Source organism: Cyrtonyx montezumae, unplaced genomic scaffold, assembly GCF_038088225.1.
Source record: "Cyrtonyx montezumae isolate F1298 unplaced genomic scaffold, pur_monq_1.0 scaffold_43, whole genome shotgun sequence".
Lineage (NCBI taxonomy): Eukaryota > Metazoa > Chordata > Aves > Galliformes > Odontophoridae > Cyrtonyx > Cyrtonyx montezumae.
The window spans coordinates 170,157-193,793 of record NW_027072049.1 but is presented as its reverse complement, the minus strand read 5'-3'; the positions used below and the strand labels follow the sequence as shown (position 1 = coordinate 193,793).

Below are 23,637 nucleotides of genomic sequence, written 5' to 3'. Positions count from 1 at the left end.
GTTTAGCTTGCATTGCACTGCATTGTGGCAGAAACTGGAGCCTGAGTCCTCCTGAGCTGAGGTCTCGGTTAATTTCCCCGTCCTTAGTTAAAGGGTGGTGCTGAAAAAAAGAAAGAAAAACAGAAATCATAGAGAGGCAAGCATCATTATCATGTCCTCTGTTAATTTAAATTGCATGTTTCACTTCCGAGCATCAGTCAGTTCAGCTGCTTGATTGAGATGGGTTTGGAGCTGCTGTGCATCGTGTCCATGAAGTGTCTGCTGCCTTTTGGTGCTGTAGTAGCGAGTAAAAAGAACAATTTGCATTTGTTTCTGGAGTTTTCTTCCCCCTTGGCTTCTAGTCTCCCACAGTTGTCGATTTTTACTGTTTTTTTACCCACCTTAATGAACTGATTTAGACTTAGGAGAGAAACCCGTGCTTCACCCCCCTGCTTGAGTCGCAGTCTCCCTGTGTCCCAGCATGTGCCAGACAAGCAGGCAGGGGCTCAGTTCTGCTTCTTTCCCTGCTCAGGTTTGCTCGTGTGTGCTTGACTGGCTGCCTCTGCAATTTGTAATTTGCCTCAGCGCCGACTCTGTTATCACGTTACCAACAATAAGCTTTCAAGCTGTCAGCCCCTGCTTTGCTGGTAATAAAATATGTTGCAAATAAGGCAGCCTTGCAGGGCGGCCGTGCAGCCTGGGAAATAACCCGATGCGATGCCTAACAGAATTACAAGGTGTGGAGGGAATACTGACCCAAGGTGTTGCTCTGGGGAAGCTTTCTTTTAGCATTTGAAATGGCTATGGTTGCTCTTGCCTCGTGCTGCTTTACTTTTAACTGGCTAATTATTATCAATCCCTGAAGATGGCGATGATAGGGGATACAAGACATACTCTTCTACTCAAACACTAAGGGGAGTTCCCAGTTGGCTTCATCTCCAAGAATCCCTCTTTCCTGCATTGCTTTTGGCTCACTCTGTTGTTGATGAGCAGGACACTTGTCCTCTGTGCCCTGGAGCTGTTGTGTTTGCAGTGTGTGTTGATGTGCCTGTGTGTTACTTGGGGCAGCTCGTCTCTTAGCGGCACCTGGCTGGGGCTGGACACAAATCCTGCTCAGAGGGAGTGAGACAGATTTTTTCTCCAAAAGAGTGATGATGCGTTGGCACAGGCTGCCCAAGGGGGTTGGGGGAGTCTCCATCCCTAGAGATGTTCAACGAATGTGGAGATGTGGCAATGAGAGACATGGTCAGTGGACATGGTGGGGTGGGATTGGTGATCTTGGAGGTCTCTTCCAACCTTCATGGTTCTGTGACATGTTGGCCAAGGCCCACAAAGCTGCTGAGGTCCTCCTGGATGAGATATTCAGTGTGAAATGAGGAGGTGATCTGAGACAGCTAGCACAGCTTCACCGAGGGCAGAGTGTGCCTGATCAATCCGGTCACCTTCTGGTGACACTGTGATGGAGTGACAGCATCGGTGGACAAAGGAAGAACAACTGATGTCATCTACCTGGACGTCTTCCAGGCCTTTGCCACGGTCCTGCCCCACATCCTCATCTCTTATCTCAGCTTGCAGTAAAGCTCTGCAGGTGGCTGTGAATACACATGGTGATAGAAGCAAGTGGTTTGGGATGAAAGAGCAAGCTGTCTTGGTGCAGCCCACAGCCAGATTAATGAAGCTGCCTCAATGGAGAATTATCTCTAGGTAAGCAAAGGGCCATTCTTAAAATGTGACTTCAAGAGGAAACCTCCTGAAGGTTTGTGGGGTTTAACCACTTGGGTGAGGCTCATTTTTCCTCTCATTTTCTCTGTTCTGGGACTGGGTTGTCTTGCTGGGATTCACTTTGTCAATGGTGCAATGTTCCTGAAAAGTTTTCTCTTTAAGTCACATTTCAAGTTTCCCATTCCTCATCATTATCCCAGCATGTGGGTTGGGTGATAGCTCTTTACTTCCAAGTGCAGCATCCCTTGGAGCCCTCCTTTCATTCCCGTTTTCCTCCCAAAAGCATTTCTGCTGCAGCCAAGCATCGCTCTCTTCTTTACCTCCTGCAGGAAACCCCTTGCTGCAGCAGCTTTGCAACCCAGGAGTGCCAGACACCACAGATGCAAACCTTGTACCCTGCAAGGTTGGAAACCCTGCAGCACATCTGCTGCTTGCAGCTGCCAGCCCTTCGGTTGCTGCTTCTAAGCACTGCATGGCTCAGCTCCATATCCCCTTCTTGGTGGGTCTGATGTAAAAATACCTCGAAGTGCACTGAAAATAGATGTGGAATAGCCTTTCTTATTGGTGCTGCTAAGGAAATAGACCTGCCTGCATTTATATGATGTCGTCAGGAATGCAAAGTGCTTTGGATAAGATCCGGAATGGTGAGAAGAAAAGTCTTTATCCCATGAGTACTGAAGATCCAGGCCTTTTAGTAGTTAGTGTCAAATTAATTACAAAGTAAAGCCTTTACATTTCGGAACTGCTGGTTTTTACATTTTTAGAGCTGAATTTTGTTCCTGATTACTGTAGGCTTACTCCTGCGAAGCGAACCATAAAATAAGACCAGGGGAAAGTTGTGAAGGGAGTCATGATAATTCCAGGCGTTGTGCGCACTGAAAGGGTTGTTCCTTTTCTAGTTTTTTCCATAGTTTCTATTTCCTCCTAGTTGAAACTTTTCTCTTGTGCTTTAGGAGGACAAGAGCCAGCGCATGCTGTGAATGCGAAGAGAAGGTCGATGTGGAGGTTTCATGTCATGGAGTTGCTTTCAGAAGCCTTTGCACTGTGCTTTTGGGCTCATTCACGCTTGGCTCAATGGGTGCTCCCATCGTTGGGATGGGCTTTGTCAGAGCACCTTTGATTGCTGTGCTGGGGACTGATGCTGAGCTAAACTGGAGTGAGGCCAAAGTGATGCTGCCGAGGGGCATCCCAGGAAATGTTTGAGTATAAAATATATACTGAATGTGAGTTCTCAAAATTGTGCATTATTGCCATCTTCTGCCTCTGCGGGCTGGTGGGTTTTTGCCATGGATTATACTGCAGCATTTGTTAAAATTAATGACTGGTAAATTTGAAACAAATGAAAAGCCACGATCTCCGACTGTAGTCAGCCTCCAAAATTCACCTCCACAGCAGGTTGAACCCGTGTGTGGATGTGGATTGATATTGCTCTCAGTGTGCAGTTCAATAAGGTGATGCCATTTGCCTCACACTGAAACAAGAAGTCCCTGCAGGCACTTGGGTGCAAGTTGGCACAGGGAATGAATGAGGCTGCAAGCTTGGTCCTCGATCCACATCTTTCATACCATGAATCAAATCCAGGCTTTGAATACCTCTGGAGGATATTACAAGCTCAAAGCACTGAAACTGGTCCCATTGGCTTCATACTCACAATTGAAAAGTCAGAGCGCACCAAATCATTGTGCATGGACCCTCCTTGAGGGAGCCCAGAGCTGTGGGCTGGGAAATGTGTATTTGGGTGTTTCCCATCCCTTGGTCTGGGAAATTGTATGTGAGCTTTGAGTCCCCCATTGATTTGCTGTAAAACCATAAAGAATTAGCTGTCGGACACTGAAGCCTTGTTGGTAGCAAGTGAGCATAAATAGACTCCTTGGAGCTGCACCATAAATATCTGTGTGTTGTTAATGGACGCAGAGCAAGCTGCCTGGCCCCGTGTGCCCTGTCACACAGTGTGTTGGCTGTGATGGTGTTCTCTCCCTGCCTTCCTCCTGCCCTGCTGCACTGATGGAGCTGGATGGCTCTGAAACAGTGCTTACAACTTCTGCAGTTGCAGTTCTGTTGCATCCACTTTCCTTGTCTTCTAAGGCATCGCACTGCTTGATTTTCATTTGTCTTTTCTCTTTTTTAACCTTCTTTTTATCACTGGCATTGTTTTTTGTTTCCTTTAATATGGCCCAGATCGTTGCTGCAGCTGCATGCACGTGATCAGGGGGGTTTGATCAATTCCCTGGGTGATGGTTACCGGAGATCGCATGGCCCCACACAGTGCTGTGCTTGGACAAATACAAATAGTGGCTATCAAACCTCTCACTGAGTCAGCTGTTTCAGCAGTAATTTAAATTAATGTCCTAAATGAGGTTAATCCTGGTGCCAAAGGATGCTTACAGAGTGCCTGCACAGGGGATGTTGAGTGAGGTTGGAGGATATGGAATAGAAAACAATTTCTTTGCTGTTGAATTTTTGAAGCAATGGCGCTAAGGCAGAATTGCAGTTGTGTCCCTGGTTGTGTTGGCTCTGCCAAACGCCTTAGAACTTCAGAGCAGAAAGATTTGACTTCTTGTAAGAAGAGTGGAAAGATTTGACTTCCTACAGACAATAAAGCGAAGTGATGGTTACTAATTTTATTTTGTGCAGTAAGTTTCACTCTGGGTTTCAAGAATGGGATTTTGTATGTCTTTCTAGCAGCAAGTGGCAGTGCAGTGCTGTGCCTCTCTGCATTGTCCCGTGCAGCTTAGATGGACAGATCCATCCCTGAGAAGTAGATGTTTGGGTGGAATAAGTCTTGTTCATGGCCAACCTCAGGCTTCAAACGAACTTAATCTCACACTGTGTCTGTCTGCACCAATACACACGTCAAGATGTGGCAATGGCCACAGAGATTGCATTTGCATTGATTGCACGTTGAAAGCAATCATATTTTGCCTAATTACTGTCCCAATTCTTCTCACTCATAACCCTGTTTTACTGATCCACATGCTATGTCTTCCTATGGAAGGCAAGGCACAAGGACTGCCCGTCCTGCTCATCACTGCACATGAGCGATGGGAGTTGCTTTGCTTCCATGAGTGATAGGTAATGGTTTTGTGTGCATCCGTGATAGAAAATGACTTTGCTCACTGTGTTTATCTGCACTGGAGAGCACTGGGGCATTTGCTAGTAGGTCTGCATGCAGGCAGTGAGCGTGGCAAAAAAGCACACCATGTGTACAGCCATTCCAAAGTTTGCCCTTCTGAATAATGCAGCCATCACAAGGGAGCCAAAAAGAGCGCTTGTGCTAACTTTTGAGTATTACTAACTAAAGTGCTTGGGATTGCATGGGGGAAGCATCTTTCCCAATTGACTGCAGAGGAAATTTGAGATCCTAAAACAGTTGTGCTCTGAATTACAGCTTGATTGTACTCCAGAGAAAACTTACGGGGTAGACCCCTTGGTGCCTGGTGTGCATCAAGTGATGTGGGGCCCAGAGCCATGCGACCACGAAAGGTCTTTATCCTTACCTCAGCCCCAGATGGGGATACATTGCTTTTCCTCATGCCCCACATACTTCACTTTAGGCAGAAGTTGTAAATACTCAGGGCTGTAAGTGGTAGATTCCTCCCGGGGTTTTAATCTTCACTGGTACAGAGAAATGCTGTTTTCAGTTCAGTGTTTAGTGCTTATCTCCTTTGCCTGGACACGAGGGAGTGGTTTCTACTTTTTCTTCAGAAGAAGCATGATATGAAGCAGTGCCACCAGCAGCATTTGGAGCTTTTCGTCCTTCTCATGTGTCTGGCACTTTCCTTACATGCGCTGTGCAGAGAGAAGTTATAAATGGGTGATCCTTAAGATCCCTTCCAACCCAACCATGCCATGATTGTGTGGTTCTGTGATCCTTAAGGTCCCTTCCAACCCAACCATGCCATGATCGTATGGTTCTATAATCCTTAATGTCCCTTCCAACCCAACCATGCCATGATTGTATGGTTCTGTGATCCTTAAAGTCCCTTCCAGCCCAACCATATTCTGTGGTTCTATGATTGCCATTGGTGGTAGCTGCACTTCAGTGCTGGAGCTGCAGCTGTATCCGTACTGGGGACTGAGTTGTGCTCAGGAGGGAGTTCAGCAAGGGTAATGAAGAACAATTCATTAAATGAATCAGTGGGGAGAAATTAGGAAGACAGATTGCAATTATTATCCAAATGAATCCTGGCCTTCAAGCCATCTGCTGGCACCTGCTGAAAGACCCTGGGGCTCCCGGTGCTGAGCTGCTGGTGCAGGAACGGACAGCACTGCTGAGATGGTGCTCCCAAGGAGGAGCGGGTGCACTGAGGCATCTGCTTTTCTCCTCTTTCCACACCATCTGCTGCTTCCTGAGGGCACTGGCCAGGTTTTTCCTGTTGTCTGACCTCGCTCAACCCGAATCCAACACTATCACCATCCCAGTCTGGCATGTCTCAGGCTGCTGACCTCGATTCACCCACGCATTCCTGCACACTGATGGCCCCATGGCTCTGCTGGGGCATTGATATTCATAAGATGAGAAAATTGTATTTTTTTCAGTAGAAATCAAATAATACTGCAGTTTTTTCAAACAGAGCTGAAGACCTGGTGCTATGCAGGGGGAATCCCTGGATGTTGTTCAGCAAAATGTGTTTCAGAAAATGGGATTTAAGAGAGATTCATGGCCTGATCGGTGCTCATGTGGGAGATGAGCCTTTCTAGAAGCATGCAAATGTTGTTCTCTACTACTGAAAAATTACGCTCTGGTGGGACATAGCTCCTCTCACATTGTTGTGCTTTGGTTTGTTAGGGTGGAAGTAATCAGGGCTTGATGGGAATCAGAGAGAGGGTAACAGTCTCCTCAGTTTATGGACCAGCATAATTCTCAAATATTTGGAGCTTCACCGTTATAGTTTATTACAGCGCTATATTTCTTTTTAAATACCCACTCAACTAGTGCTAAATTGCAGTGATTGCTGTGGAGGTGATTTATGCCAGCTATAAGGACCCTCCATAAGTACTCACCATTCAAACAAATGCTTGCACCAATATGCCACTACAGGGAGAGGCTGATTGCACAAATATGACAGAAATGTCAATATCTCTCAAGTGAACACAATGTGCCAGCCTGCCATGCCTCTGTTTAACTGTTCTTGAAGGGTAGAATATGGGGATATGAACTGTCATCCACTGGGTAACAGGTAATGCCTTCCTATAAAATAAATTTAAAAAAGAACTGGTCCTGCCCAGTAGCAAAAACTGGTTTTGAAAGCAGAAATCTTTGCATTTGGAGTGTTATATGTTGTATAGTAGCTTGTCAGCAACTATTACATTTGGGATGCTGGCTCCTAGTTTGTAAAAGGAATAGCACTAATGCTCACACAAGACCATCATAGCCTCAGGCAGTATCTAGGACTTCAATAACTTCTTCTTTTAAAAACAGCAGCCTTGTAGAAGAGCAGAGCTGACATCCCTGCTGCTCCTGTACAGCTGGATGGGAGCAGCGCCCAGAGGGGTGTGGGCAGACATCGAACCCATTTCCACAGCGCATCTCCCTGCCTCGCCTGGCAGAGCTGCTTGACAGCCCCGCTGGGATGTCACAGTCTTGGAGGCCGAAAGGAAAACCCTGTCCTTGTAAACACGTCGCTGACAACTTCTATGGCACTGCTTCCCAGAGCTCTGTCCCCATCACTCTTCTCTGCTGCGAGATTAAACCTGACACCGCGAAGGATGGATGATATTTTTGCTTGTCTGACATACTTCTCTGCCAGCTTTCTGATAATACAAAACAAACACAGATTTAAAGAGAAATCCACGTCAGCTCTTAGAAGGGGAGAAGAGGCCAAAATATTTAATTATTTTTCTTTCCCCCCCCTCCTGGTTTGTGTTAATCTTTCAGCTGCGCCCTGTGGTTGACCAACTGAATCATATTCTGAATACGTGGTTCTGTGTTGTTTTTGTATTCCCCCAGAGTTTTCATAAAGCTGAGATGCTTCATCCACTGCCTCCACGCAGTGAAGAGGGTGCTGAAATTTGTCCCCAGCTGAAATGAGGCTCACGTGTCCCCTGTCCTCCTGGCAAATTCAGGACCCGAAGGTTTCACTGCAGGTCACTGAGACACAGCAGGAGACATTGCTGTAGAGCCCAATATTTAGAGCACAGTTTGTTGTGGGCTGTAATGGTGCAAGCTTGTGTCTTCCTGCTGCATCCCAGTGCTGTGTGCAGCTGTAGGGCCATGCTTTTGGCGTGGGGGTTGAGGTACCCTGAAGCACTCCTTGGAGATACCACCAAGGACAAGAGGGCCTTACATTGCCAGGGCAGGGTCACGTTGAATATTAGGAAAAGTTTCTTCTCCTGAAGAGTGGTAATGCATTGGCACAGGCTGCCCAGGGAGGTGGGGAAGTCACACTGTCCCAGGTGGTGTACAAGGATGTGGCACTGACAGATATGGTTAGTGGACATCGTGGGGTGGGTTGGAATTGGACTATGGGATTTTAGTGGTCTTTTCCAACCTATTGATGAAGCATGGAGGAGCCCAAGGTGCCTAAAAGTGTGTGCAGTTCACCACTTGAGACCTTAAGGTGCTTTCTGGGATGGACTTTGACCTCTTGGCCAGGCACAGAACTGTGATGGAGCTTTTCCCACTCTGTGATGGTGTGATTCCCTCCTTCTGTCTCTGTCCTTAGAGAGATTCACAAACCATCTGGATGTGGTCCTGGGCAGCCTGCTCCAAGTGACCCTGCTCAAACAGGGAGTTGAATGGGACCCAGTGGTTTTCCCATCAGGACCCTTTGGGGTTGTGTGTCCTGCTCTGGGAAAGTGCATAGGGCTGTTTGGATGTTGAGGCTGGATGCTGCCTTGTCCTTGTGGCTTTCGTCTGTTTGTTGAGTAACACCTACACACACTGCACCAAATTTGCCCATTTCACCTTCCTCTATCAGTAACTGCTCTTTTTTTTGTTGTGGTATAGGAAATATTCCAAGTGAAATTTAGGGCAGCTTTAAGGACCTCATTTAATTTTTTTTTCCTAGCAAAAAATGTTGTCTCTGCACAGGATAGCGATTTTATTCCTTCAGTCTTTCTGCACTTAGGGCTGGAAGGGAAATGAAGTCTTTTCTGTCCCCTCGGTGGTAGTTACCTCCATACGGAGCTGTCACTGCAGTCCTTCCTTTGGAAGGAGGTCCTCTTGGGATGTGACGCTTCAGAAGCCTGTTTAACAGAGGCATCCCTTGCAATTTGCTCTTTGCAGCCTCACTGTTTCATTTTAAATAATGCACTGCAGCCTCCTGCCAGAGTGTGAACAAATGGACCATTGCAAGGCACCTTCACAGAGCCCACTGGGTCGTGCTGTTCCTCACACCTCCAGTGACATGTTGATGTGGATTGGTGGTGCCACAGGAGAGCAGCACTGTGTGTGTGGACCAAAAGATCAGAAATCAAGTCATCTTTCCTCCTAAACGTGATCTTTTCCACCATCTGTTGCAGGTTCCTGCCCAATCCCATCCCCTGCTCCCCTTTCAGTTTGGTGTTCCTGTTCTCCTGGACCTGTGTGGAAAGTCCTTTTGTTTTTCTTTCCTCTCTGTTGTCTGTTGTGCTGTTAGATGAGACTTGAGAAGATATGTTTCTAAATCTTTGTGTCCCACAGTTGCAGAGAAAATGGTTGTGAAGGATGCTAATTTGCCATCCTTTCAGTGGTTAGTGGCTTAATCTAACAAATAACATCTTGCCTTGTCAGTGAGCTCTTGACTGCCTCTTTGTCTGATGTAGAAAAGTAATTTACAGACTTCAAATTACTTGCTTTTACCATCATTTTGCTCCATATTGAAAGGATAATTTATCAGCAGATATGCTTGTTCTGTCTGTGCTGATTATAAACTACGAAATACCTTTTTCTCTATTACTCCAGTCAGGCTTGCTTGCGTTTTGGATATGAGTCCTTTTTGGACTGCTGGTTTGACACGCAGCAGGATATACATTGGTGCCTCTGAGCTCTTGATTGTGTCTTCTTTTTTGTACATGGAGTGAGTTTGAGTTGTCCACGCTCTGCCTTTTAATTCCACAAGAGATAAGGTTTTCTCCTTTGATGTGTCAGCACGAGGGAGGGATCCTTATGCCACTCAAATACTGTTTCACATTTTTGAACTGTGCTTACACGGGTGCAGGGGAGCTGGCAAAAAGTCAAAGTGATCCGTCAGAGGGAAAATTTGGTGTTTTCAGAGATAAATCTCAAAGCACACATCTGTGTTGGGTTGTTTTTTTCCTGATTTGTGCTGGGTTTCCTTTTCCTTTTCAGTTAAAACATTAAGAACAGAAAGAACCACTGCTTTCCCCTAAGACAAATACACCGAGGTTAAATCATTCTGGTTTGCCTCGTGTTTTCTGTCTCAGATGTACCACAGCAGCTAGTAAACACTGATGTTACCCTTTGCAAACAGCTCCATCCTTTTATCTTGATGATTTGATACTGATCTGACTCCTCCCAAACCCATGCCCTGTTATCAGGGAGCCCAAAAGATCCTGAAACTGAGGAAATGTACTGAAAAAGCTTTATCTTCCTGAACAATCATTCATAGCAGAAGTGAGAAGGTCGGGAACAGCACAGCCTCGCTGAACATGAATTGAAATGAATGTGCATGGTTTTTGCAACTTGGCAATGCTTTTTAAAATGCTGTTATAAATAGAGTTTTATAGCTGCTTAGGAAAAGATGGAAGGCCTTGTGGTACGGGTGGCGGAAAGCAGGAGCCAGTAGTGGGATATGGGCATCAATCAGAGCTGTACCACAGAGGAAAATAAACCCTCGGAGGCTCTATTTAATGTCTGCTGTCCTCCACAGTTCCCTCCCCAGGAGAGCTGTTGGCCTCAAGGCCTTCATTGCTCAGAAACCAGTGAGGTGTTCAAGCTGAGGTTCCACACAGTGCCTGTGCTTGGGCTTGTCAACCACAGCTTAGGGCTGCCTTTCCCTGTGAGTACCTTAACTTGCAGGGAAAAGCTTTCAGTTCTCCATTCTCACTTTTTCCTCTTTGATTTTCAGTTCTCTCTGGTGCTCTCCCAGTGATGGCTGCTGGATGTCAACAGTGGGAGCAGCGTGAGCCAGCCCAAATCCCCAGTGGAGGCATCCTCATGGGGTTCAGTTGGATCAGGAGGGAGCTGTGGGGGTAAATCTCCCAGTTGTCCCCACTTAGCATGGTTTGCTTTGCACTAAGGAGCTATCTGCTCCTTGTGGAGGAAATTAGTGGGAAGAGGTGCTGCAGCTCAAAGTGGGCACCTGGTCCCAAGGAGTAAAGTCTTAGCATCAACTCCTCCAGTTCTTCTGCTCTGTGTATCTCCTGGCTCATGCTGTTTGCTCGTGTATCCTTGTTGCTGTCTTCCTGAGCATCAGTTCCTTGCTTAGCTGCTAAGCCTGGTGGTGACCCTAAGGTTTTCACGTTCTAGGACTTCAGCAGAGATGCATGATTCCTTGTTGGGGTGGATTCATACTACTACTACTTCCCCAGTGCACTCTTTAGCTATACAAAACCACACATAACTGCCAGATTTGCAGAGATGGGAGGACAGACACACACCAGGATCCTTCACGAGGTTTGATGCTTTATGGTGGCCCTAAAGAGCAGCAGAAAATAACCAGTCTTCCTGGGAAAACATTTCCTTGCAGAGTCCCAGGGGGTACACAGATGATGGAGGTAAGGTTGGCCCCTGGACTCACTTTTTCTCATCTTCTGCTCTGCAAGAAAATGTCTGCTAAGGCCATGGTTGTGTCCTATTATTCACAGAATTGGGCCAAACCAGCCCATAGACCACTGACAGGTAGGCAGACCTGTGGCCGTGGCCATCAGCCTTCAGTGGTCCCTTGCTGAGGATGGAGAGGAGGTCCCTCCCTTTGCAGCTCACTGTTTGATTGAGTTTCCTGGGGTGGGGATCCCTGAAGTGCACCCAAAGTGAGCCTCGGACCCCTGCCACTTGTTTATTGGGTAAAAATGTCCTAAGTGGAGGTTTTACACTTGAAGTTTTACAGCTGCAAAGGGCAATATAAAAAGCCCTATAAAATTGCCTGGATTTATTTGGCTAAAGTCTGCACTGGGTGCATCAGCATCTAAATCCTTATTTGGCATTTACAGCGTGCTGTTGCTTTATATATGAGCTTACTTGTTTTCCCATGATTTTCACTAATGTAGCTTCTCTTCTTGCCACATTTTAAACTATCCTAATTAGACATTTTTTGACTTCTGCTTTCAAAGCCTATCTGGAAAACCCATCTACAGGCACTGGCTGCTAACACAGGCTTACTGTTGTTCAGATTATCTTTCCAGCCTGAATGGTTTAATAGGTCAGTCAAGTATTAAAAAGGGATTTTCACTTGGATAAAATCTTTTTTAAAAGGACATCGTTTTTCCTGCAAGCGCTTTGTATGCTCTGTGTCTCTTTTCCACCAATTGGAGGTTCTTAACTCAAATATGATTTCCTGCCCCAGAATATTCTTTTATTTTATTTTATTTTATTTTATTTTATTTTATTTTACTTCACCTGCTTCCCTGATACTGTGCTTTATAAAGCATATGTCAATATTTGATAGGAATAAATTGCTGATGACTCTGGCTTTTGTGTTGCTTTATGAATCATCTCAGGGTCGTGTGATCTCAGCAAACGTGTTAGCGCCTGGCGATTTGTGCCGGTGGGACTGCAGCCAGCTCCTGTGCTCCCTTCGCTCTGAATATTCATTTGTGCTGTTTGCCAGTTGCTTACTGATTGCCAAGGCTGATTCTCTGTGACCACAGAGAGCGACTCGAGGCACTTCGTGCTCCCTGTTAGAATTGTAGAAACGTAGAATGGTTGGGTTGTAAGGAAACAAAGTCCTGTCACTATCAGAGCATATCCCAGCTGTGGGGATGTCCCTTGCAGCTCTAGACAAGCCAGGAGCAGTCTCTGGGTGATAAGTGGATCCAGAAAAGCAAAAGCTTGTGATACTGTCCTGGTGGATATTTGCTTTTTGAATTTGTGGTTCCTCATCCCTAGAGGTGCCCAAGGCTGTGAAGAGGGAGGCAGCCTCGGCTGGTGGGGGGGTACCCAGCCCATGGCTGGGGTTGGAACTAGGTGGGATTAAGCTCCCTCCCAACCCAACTGTGCTGTGACTCCATGGCTCTACAGTCTTCAACGTCCCTTCCAACTCAACCATGCTGTGATTTCACGGCTCTACAATCTTTAAGGTCCCTTCCAACCCAACCGTGCTGTGACTCCATGGCTCTACAGTCTTTAAGGTCCCTTCCAACCCAACCATGCTGTGACTCCATGGCTCTACAATCTTCAACGTCCCTTCCAACCCAACCATGCGGTGATTTCATGGCTCTACAGTCTTTAAGGTCCCTTCTAACCCAACCATGTTGTGACTCCATGGCTCTACAATCTTTAAGGTCCCTTCCAACCCAACCGTGCTGTGATTCCATGGCTCTACAGTCTTTAAGATCCCTTCCAACCCAACCGTGCTGTGATTTCATGGTTCTGCAATCTTTTAATGTCCCTTCCAACCCAACCATGTTGTACTTCTATGATTCTATGACTTTGCAGTAAAATGAGCTTCAGTGCCAATGCACAATGAGAACATCGCACTGAATTTCACAAGCTCAAGTACAGCCTGTACCTGTGTTTCTTGGAGAGTGAACACTGCGAGCAAGCTGCTAAAGACGTTTGTTAACTGCTTTGAAACACCTTTCCTTCCCTTTTCTCTGTCTTTTATTTTCTGTAAGGAGAAAGCAATATGCTGAATTATTAAACCGGATTAGATTTATCTGCAGACATTTCCCTGCAACACATGGGTGTTTCTCATCTCTCTACCTCTATTCAGGTGCAAAGAAGCTTTTGTTACATGGCACTTTCTCTATTTTCTCCTCACAGGTGTTTACAAAATATGGGAAATGCTACATGTTTAACTCAGGAGAAGAAGGACGGCCTCTTCTTACCACAGTTAAGGGTGGGACAGGCAATGGACTGGAAATCATGCTGGACATCCAGCAGGATGAATATTTACCAATATGGGGAGAAACAGGTAAGAAAATCCTTTTTCCTCCTGCAAATATGAATGTAGTGTTTTCTTGGTTTTATTTTTGGAGAGGTTGTCCCATCCCATCGTCTTCGGCCAATGTCCCTTGTGCCTAGAAAGGTGTTTGTGGGCAGCCACATTTCGAGGTGGACCTCCAGGTTCTTTGGTTTCTTCTTTGACATTTAGGGTCGTTTGTTGCCATTTGTGTGGGGGTTTCTGCTGCATGGGTGAACCAAGAGACTGTGATCTCTCGCAAGTCTCCCTCTGATCACTTTTCAATCTCCTGTTGAGATCTGGCTCCATTTGTTCCTAACTTAAGATTTATTTGTGTGATGCAGTCACACAGTCCTATGTAGCATGAGCATTGCCTTCCACTTTGCAGCTCACACTGAAAGTCAGTTGCTCTGCCCTGAATGGAGATGATGATTTGGAGATTCGTTTCTGACTTGGTGCATTTGTCCTTTCAAAGGCTAAACAGGGAAGATGAAGTACATCTCCCACCTGTGATGCTTTGTTGCTCACAGTCTGACTGCCTTGGGGCAGGAGACAACTGATTTAATGTCTCACAGATGTAGCAGGGTTGGAGAAGCACACAATGAGCTCTGTATCTTGAACCTTGTTGGGTTTTTGTACCCATCTGAAGTTCCCAAGGTGACACCGACCATGTGCTCGTGTTAGGGTTGCTTTTGGTAGCTGCCTTTATGACTGTGCTTTCCTAATGCTGCGGTGCTGGGAAAGGTGGATTAGTCCCAGCTGGGTAGTGCAAGCTGTCAATACAAAGAAGGTGAAGAAAAGAAAGAGAAATGCAAGTGGAGAAAGAAACTGGGAGGATAAAGGAATGAGGGAAGCCCGCAGGAGAGCCTGTGGTGGTAGGGATGTTTCTAGCCTGGTTCCTCCACATCTGCAAGCATCTCCATCATCCTGAGGTTAGGAGGGGTGATAGCTTTTGCTCTGATTGCTCTTCAGGAAAGTTTGGGCAGAGGTGCTTGTCATCTGGATGTGGTTGCAGACTTGAAATGTGAAGGAGGAAAAAAAACCCAAACCCACACAGGTGTATTAATTTTTTCCCAAAATCTTGTGGGATTTAGGGTCTCTTGAGTACATCCTTGACTTTTGATCGTGTGTGGATCAGAGCAAGGTACTCTGCTGTTGTTCAAGACACCCCAGTGATGTCCTGCCCCACTGCTGCTCTCAGACATATTTAACATGAATTCATACTCAGCTAAAGACCAGAGACTTAGGGAAGACTTATGCCCTTGGAACTGGACTGATGTTGGAGGTGCTGGGTTGAGTTGGATTATCAATCAAGTCAATACCTGACCCAAAATGCGGTGTGATTCAGAACAATATAAATAGGGCTCTTCATTTAATTAAATGGTGTGGATGAAGCTCCTGGACTTGTTTGCAAGCCCATTTGGCCATGTTGTAACAGGTCCAGGTAGAACTGGTTCTTGTCATTGGAGCTCATAAAACATCTTTGCCTTTCAGCAAGGGACTTTTTTCATCCTCCTCATTCATGTAGCACCTTGTACAAGCTGTCTTCAATCTTCATTGGGCTCTCTGGACACTACCAGAATAAAAATATTAACTGTAGTGGTTAATAGTTGCTGTTCCCATGGAAACATTTAACTCAGCTCTTAGCAGGTAAGTGAAAGAGTTGATGATTTCCAAATATTTGCATAATAACATAAATGTGTTTGGAATTAAATCTCTTCAGCTGCTACCACTGGATCTGTACAAACTTGGCTCTCCAGTGGAAAGCATTGTCAAGGACTCAGCTCATGACAGTGGGCTTCAGCTCTTACCAAGGAGAGGGACAAGGATGGTCGTGGAGTGGAATCTCTGCACTGCAGTGCCATAGCAATAGGTAGAGGTGAGGATACCTCTGGGATTGAAGGAGTTGAGTTTCTTCTTCCCAGTGAGTTATTACCTCTGTTACAACCTAAACTTTCCTACTCAGTCCTTATGTTCAACTACTCACCTGTTTCTACAGACTGGTTTTGCTGCTCCATTTCCCCCATAGCCCTGTCCCATATTCAGCAGCTGATCTTTTTGTTGCCTCTTCAGCAATTATTTTTGTGAGGTTGAGATCCTCAACCTTTTATCTCCAGATTTCAACCTCTGCAGCATCCCTCCAGTGGGGTTCTGAAACCCAAAGCCATCAGCACCTGCAGCCCCCCAAGCTGCTCCTTGTTGCAGACATGGAGTTGGCATTTCTTGAAGGCTTTTTGGCTGCTGGAGGTTGGCCATCTTCCATCACGTCAAGGAGATCTCTACCTTGAAAAAGATGTGGTTATCTTGCCCATTGTAGTGGCCTTGGTTTGTGCTTCTTGTGATTGTCTGCCCCATAGAAAACAGCCCCCCAAAAGACTCCCACTTCATCCAAACCACGGCCAGAGCACCCTGCAGAACCTTTCCCATGCACCTCAGGTGCCTCAAACCCTCATTGACACGGGGAGTTCAGGTCCCCTTGGGTGCTGGGCTGATCCTTATCAAAGCAAACTTCTGACAGTGGTGTCTTATTTGTATTTGGTCGTGTAGCCGCTCTGGTTTTGGCTCCAGATTTAGAGGTGCCATAAAAATGCATTCTTTGTCACAGCCCCACATGAAAATAGCTGGTGTGCGGAGTCAAAAACCCTCATTTTGCTGCTGGCTGCGTGCCTCGGGATCTCTGTTTTTTTTCCATAACCATCAATCTTTGCAATTCAAATAAGAAACTAAGATGGAAAATATTGCTTCATAGCTTGGGATAGGGCTGCTCCGGGAGCTGCCGCTGCTGTGTCACATTGGCGTATGCTTTGTAATCCAAAAAGTGATTTAATTGTTACCGACTTGGCAAACAAAGTGAAGTGTATTATCATTCTAAAAAGACCTTTGCTGAGTATCCATTAATATCTTGGGAAGCTGAAATATCCTGTCTAACAAGTTCCTTGTGTTGGAATAATACACCTTTTGCTTGACTGTGTGCATATGCAAGCCCATTATTTGAGCATGTTAAATTTATGTGCAGTCTAATTTTGGAATAGCGAGTGCACAGACTGCTTCAGTCTTGTTTTTCCAGTGCAAAGAAAGGGTATTTTGACTGCCTGGGTGCCATGGTATCAAGCAGCTTTGGGGGTGCAAAATACTGTGTCAGGACTGTCAAAATCATGGGATAGGTGGAAAAAAACAACGATGATAAAGAAGAAAAAAGGGCTGGAAGGAAAAGAGCTGGAAATCCTCGTCTTCTGAATTTTGCCCCTCTGGGATTTATATTTTCTAGCATTTTACTTCAGTCATGAAAAGAGTAGGAAAATAATGAGTGTCTGAAGCCTTCACATCACCCATGTGCTTTGCAGAAGGCTTTAAACGTTCCAGGTGTCACAATATCCGCGTGGGAATTATGATCCAAACAGACAAAACCTGCAACACAACAGCTTGCATAGCTGTGCAACAAGAGATGGAAGAATATTTACCAGGGAAAACTCGTTCCACTAACCGATGGGGAAGCAGCAAGCTACAGGCTGCAAGTGGCATGGGGGGCAGCTCCCCGAGCCCGAGCCTAACCCCAACCCATCCCACCGTGCCCCCTGGCCATGTCCTTCAGTGCCACATCTCCACTTTCCTTCAGCACCTCCAGAGACGGTGACCCCCACCTCCCTGGGCCTGTGCCAATTCATCACCACTCTTCTGGATAAGTTTTTCCTAGTATCCAACCTGCCCCTCCCCTGGTGCAACTTAAGGCTGTTCCCTCTCATCCTTCTGCAGTTATCTGGGAGGAAAGACTGACCCCCACCTCGGTACAACCTCCCTTCAGGCAGCTATAGAGAGCAAAATGACACCGAGTCCCCCAAATTCTGCAGTTACCCATCTTTATCACCATGCAGAATGGCAGGGACACAGGAGATGTTCGTTTTATTGCACTTTGTGAGGAAAGTGGCAGAAATGCAATCAAACGTAGTAAAGGAAACTGTAATTTACAGCAGGGACTATTTGATTGGAAAGGGAATCCACTTGTGGTTAATCTTTCTGGAGTGGCCCAAGGTGTTATGTATTGACCTAATATAACGGCGCAGTAAATTGGAAATCACTCAGGCTACAGGGCTGTAAATAAGAAATACAATCAGAGAGTTCTGCATTTGTGTTTCAGGAATTGTCAGATAACGATGAACATTTCATACCAATTAATCAAGCAACACGCTGAATAAAAAAAAAAGCGATGAGAAATGCGCTATAAAATTGCACTAAAAAGAAGCATGAAATCTATAAACCTTGAGGCTTCAATCCACTTAGGAGATGTACACATTGTGTTATGAGCTGCCTTTATTTAATTCAGCAAAAAACACAGGCTACAAGCGAGACGTTGGATCTAGGTCACGCAGAGGGAGGACCTCAAGCCTGCTTCCCTGCACATCCAACAGCACTGCAATGCATTTTTGGCTTCCCAGTGGGGTCTTCTGTTGCTCTTATGGACCAGAGGATGCCTGGTTTAAAGCCCCTGACATCCAGGGATGGATGGATGTTTGGATGCTCTGCATTCAGTGCTCATTATGTGAATTGTCCTAAGATCCATCCAGGTTGGACAGAAGTGCTGGTGATTTCAGTGGCATCAAATTTCCATGCCTCTGCTTTTTCTGCTTCATTCAGGCCATCTTATTTCAGCAGATCTCTTTCTACTGCCCAATTGAACTTCAATAAATTAATGATTTAATAATTTAATTTTGAATTAGGGTCTTCATGCAAGCCTGGATACTTTAGGAGGTGGTTCAGATGCGTTTTCTGCCTCTGGCTGTTCTCAGAAGAGCCGCTTTGGTCCCCATGGAGTTGCTAAAGGGGGGAAAACAGGATGGGAAAAATGTTCCATGCTGTGACAAGCAGCAGCACTTACCTTCCTCTGCCAGAGGTTTGGGATGCTCCAGGCATCTGCCCAAAGGAGTGCCCAGCAGAAATTACTCACATTTCAAGCAGCACCACAGTGATGCTTTTGGCCTTGCTCTCAGCTCACATGCATCATCCTTCATGCATCGTCCTGGTGCAGGTGGGTTGAGGGCAGCCCTGAGTTCTGAAGGCCTCTGCTGCCAGCCCTGAAAAATCCCTCCTGCAAAGTTCACTGAAGCTGGCGCAATAGGAGGGCGTTTCCATGGTTTCTCTGATTTTCCTGCCCCTCTGGATTTCCTGCCAGGCTCCTCAGATGTAAGCAGCTCTGTGCTGCAGAGGACAGCCTGTGGAGCACTGCTGCTGTGCTGCAAAGTTTTCTGCAGCAAGGAGGGGATGCTGGCAGCACACTTCCAGGGGTGGATGTCCCCCTGCCCTCTCCTCCAACCCCTGACACTTGGCCTCCAGCCGTGCAACCTCTGCGTGGCACATCAACAAGCCCGAGCCCTGCAGCACTGCATTTGCCAGCCGTGCAGAGGCACAAAGCAATCACTGTTATTTACTTCTGCATATTAATATGGTTAACGGCGGTTCCTGGTTCATTCAGCCCGCTTTGCTTGCAGAGATGTCTGAAGTCAGGCGTGCTGCAGGAGGAGGCAGCCCGTGCAGCCCCCAGGTCACACTGCAGACTGCACTATCATGGATTTACACCGTGGGGAATCGTCTGCGGGCTCTGAGCCAGCAGCGTGCACCGCAGGGTTTGGGGGAAGGGAGCAAGCAAAGGGTTTGTGCATCGTTCGTGGCTTGGGGAGTTTGAATTGGAGTGGTTATTAGCAATATGGAGCGGATCTGTAAGTGCAGAGTGAGCAGGAGATGGCTCCACAGTGGGGGGGTAGCAGCAGGTGTGCACCGTGGGAGGAAGGAGAGCTCTGGTACTGCGTGGGCTGCATTGCACAGGGTTATCGAGTAGGTGCGTGCATGCCAAACCTTTGGTGCATTTTAAAACAGGAATGCTCTTCCTAAAAGCCCGTGGTTAGTGCTGAGCACAGCACTTCCCTGAGCATTCCTCATTTCCTTTGCATTGTGGGGTGCTGCAGGTGGTCATGCCCTGGGGCAGCTTTGTTGCAGGTGTAACTTGGCCGTGGAAGGGTGATTCTCAATATGAATTAGTTATCAATTAGAAAATTAAAAGAAAAGAGAAGGAGGAAGGCACAGCAAGCTGCACACAGGGGTAACTTGCCTACTTCCAGAACTTGGCAGCTTTTTCCAGTAAACCCTGCATGTGCAGGTGACCCTTCCACATGGGCAGATGAAAAGTGCTCCCTCTGAGAGTAGAAAAGAACAAAAAGGCATTTAAAATTCACACCGGTTTGAGATGAGTGAATGATACTGAATTCATTTGGAAAAAAAAAAACCAAACAACTCCAGGAGGGACTCAGGGTTTGGAGGGGGATGGCTTTGCTCAGAGGCTGACCAGGTTAATGCAGTGTTAGTGCAGTGAGAGCATCCCAGGACCCTGCAGTAGCACAGCCCCTTGCAACGTGTTTTCCATCTCATGCAGAATGCCTCCTCGGAGCTGCTGGGGCTGAGACATGTGATAGAAACTTCTGGCAAGCGGCACAGCAGGAGCTCACCGAGCAGCTCAGAGGTGCTCATAGTGCTGCTCCTGATTCTGGCTTTTCCTCTGCATCCTAGGGGAGTGGAGAGGTTTGTTCCTAATGTGAGAGCGTTGAGCCCACGAAAGGCACAAAATCAAAAGCTGGATACTGCCGCAAATGGGTGCAGAGGCTGCAAGCTTGAAATCCACCCATCACTGAGGGAGAGCCTTGTCTGTCGGCTCCGTATGGAGCAAGTGGGGTTGACTGCTCCTGCAAAGTGATGTTCAGAGCCTACAGACACGTCTCTGTGCCAGAAGTACTTCAGATTATGACCTGCATGTAAATGCAGTGGGGAAGACAGAGCAAGGGAGCACCACCTGTGCTGGGACCATCACTGGTGGTGTGACACCAGGTCCTTGGGGAGTCGAGTTGCCCTGGATGCTCCAAAGCCTTCCTGCTGAATGAGGTAGAGCACACAAATCTCACATTGTTACGTGTGATCGATTGAATGCTGCCATAAAACTACTGCTGCAGTTGGGGGAATGCTGCTTTCTGTGAAGCTGTGATGGGGATTTGGCTGCACCAGGAGGCAGTATGGAGCCAAGGCAATAGAAGAGCACCCCAAACTCCAGTGGCACAAAGCTGGTTCATCCTCATGCACATTCAAACACAGAATCATAAAACGATGAAGGTTGGAAAAGACCTCTGAGATCCCCAAGTCCAACCCCAGCCCACCATGCCATTCACCGTGTCTCTCAGTGCCACATCTCCACTGTTCTTTTACACCTCCAGGGATGGTGACTCCCACCTCCCAGCATCCAAAGAAATAGATGATACTTATAAGAAGCAATGGCCTTTAGCATAAAGAACAATGAGGATTTGGGCCAGAACTTGCTGCAATAGGAAACAAGCTCGGATCCAATGTTACATCAGCTCAAGAGGCAGCTTGACCTTTAGGAGGCAGTTGGTGTCACCTGGAGGGTGGTGTAAATGTGCTGTGTTTGGCTGCATCCTGGGACCTTTTGCTAATGAGAGCGAGAACTCATTCAATTAGCCAGGTTTCCCAGGGAGAAAAGGTCAGTGTTATTTCCATCTGCGCCAGCCCCCTGACAACCAGAGCATCCACGAAATTAGGCTGCCACTAAAAATTAATTACGTTTGCCTGAGCACCCTTATCAATAGTGCAGGAGCAGAGAGGGGAAGCTCAAAGGTTGCTTGGCTCCTATGGTGTCATTAAAGCTGTCGCGTCCACAGTGTGCTCCAGTTTGTTCTGAGCTGCTCTTTAGGACATCTCAGTGTTTCTGTGGTGCTGGAGAGATCAATCACAGCTGGTAAAAATGCTGTTTTTTAATCTCATGCAGTGGAGCAGGTTCTGCTGTTTCCCAGCAGGTTGTCCGGAGGCTGATCCAGCTCGATTTGCCCCAAGCATTGTTGCTGGCCATGCAAGATAGCTAGAGGAGAGAGGAAACTATTTTGGGTAGGAGAGATTTCAACTTGATGTTAAAATCAAGTGCTTGTTAGCTTTGACACTTGGGAGAAATGTTTATTGGTAGCCAGTCTAGAACTGTGGAGCCAAAACCAGTGCTTTGCACTTGTCAAGAAGAACATTTTAGCTGCTTGGCTGCCAGTGAGCAAGCATGAGCTTGAAATGTGTGAGCTGTTTGTAAAGGATTTTCTCACTGGGCAATGCAGGAGAGTGTGGAGCATCCCTGTGCTTTGTCCGTCTGTCCCTCTGGTCCCCAGTGTGAGCCTGGTGCTGAGGTCCTAGCTCGTAAGCGTGATTTTAGCACATCACACAGTGTCCTCGAGGTCCAGCTTGTGCTGGTGTGGCAGTTGGGGTTACCCTGAGACACCCAGAATTACAAAAATAAAATCACAGTGCAAGGTAAAGTGCATATATGCTTCAGGTATTGCCTCCCTTCCTTCCCCAGCACCAAGTCCCCAATACGGACTCGTATATGCAGAGTTCAGATGTGGATGAGAAAGCTGCTGCTGTCGCTGTGCTCCTGCTTAAAAAGAGGAGAAGTGTTTGTCCTCAGTGGGACTGGAGTCTGCAGAGCACACTCGGTTGTCCCCAAACGCATCATGAAGACTTTAAATGCATCTCAGTGACTTAATAAGGAAATCCTTCAAGGAATGGGGGTCCTTCAAAAGCTTCTCTTTAAAAGGAAACGAGAAAACACCCCAGAGTCTGAAAGTGTTTGTTTAAGGCAAAGCTAAAGGAATAAGACTAGAAGCTGGCTTTGGGAAGTCTGGCAGAGCAGAGATAAGGCACCTCGAGTCGCCAGCTCCGTGTTACAAAGCAGTGTCACACGGCGTTACAATTAAACACCCATTTCATGCCGCTGCTTTCATGTGAGCCCTTGTGGCTGGCATGTGAAGTTAAGTGTCCTTAGCCCAGAGAGATGCTCAGAATAACAAGAATTTGTTAGTGGGGGTGAGGCTACAGGAGAAGGGCTGGGAATGTGCAGCCCTGTGGCTGTGGGCAGTGCCCGTAGCTCCCACCAAGGCAGCAGGGTTTGGGGGCTGCTGTCTGCAGGCTGAGCCCCAGCAGCCACAGAAGTGCCTACCAACATCCTCTTTGGTTATTATTATTTTTCTCTGCTCTGGTCCTGTGATATCAGTGACTCTGGTGAGGTTAGGGGTTACTAGTTTTTGATGAGGGTAATCCATGTCATTACCTCTGGGTGATTTCCTCTTCTTTGGGCTTGACCGTTGCCTGAGTATCTTCATTTCCCTCCTGGAAGATGAAGGGCTCAGCACATGTTAATCAATCTCATGGAGGCACCGGGAGACTTTGTGTCTATAAAGCACTTTGAAGATAAAAATCTCTTGCAAGTGCTAATTAAATTTAATTTCATTAATCTCTTTGGTGCGGGGATCATCCTCTTGCTCCAGCTTTGTCCATCCCATAGCAGCAGGGGCTCTGTCAACGTTTGAGACCTCCCAGGCACTTCCTGAGAGCAATTTTAGTAATCTCTACATGGTGGATAGCAGCAGGAGGGTTTTTCCCCTCCTGTAGAAGCATTTCCCTCATTCTAAGGATTTCTTCCAATTATTGGTTTCCATACCTAGCTCTCCATTTCATCATCATCACACTTTCATTGTCCAGCATCACCATATTTTCACTGCCTTTCTGTGGCAGCTCCCTCCTCGCTCATTTACAAAACAAAACAGCCAGCCGTCCATGCTGAGCATCTCTAAGAGCACGGCTGTCTCTGGCTGTGCTGTGTCTCATTGCAAGAATACAAAGTGCTCGGGGGAGTCACGGATGGCAAAGAGCATTCAGAGCGCGGTGCTGGGTGGCTGGAGAGCAGGCACAGACTGAGCAGAACAGGAGAGTGGAAGAAGAAAGCATGATCAATTATTCAGCTTTGATAGAGGTTAAAAGGAGGGCAGAGAGAGTCAGAGCTGGTTGCTATCAGCTGGCAGGGCATCATTTGTAGCTCTGCATTCATGGATCCCTAATGGTC

The 23,637-nt window shown here is 46.8% G+C and overlaps 1 protein-coding gene across 1 annotated transcript in view; it reads left to right on the top strand.

Annotated features, from left to right (window-relative positions):
- LOC136055478 (acid-sensing ion channel 2) overlaps positions 1-23,637 on the top strand; it is a 425,551-nt gene that overhangs the window by 372,845 nt on the left and 29,069 nt on the right. The window contains exon 2 of the mRNA XM_065747252.1: positions 13,568-13,718. Coding sequence (XP_065603324.1) covers positions 13,568-13,718 — 151 coding nt within the window. The remainder of the gene's footprint in view (positions 1-13,567; positions 13,719-23,637) is intronic.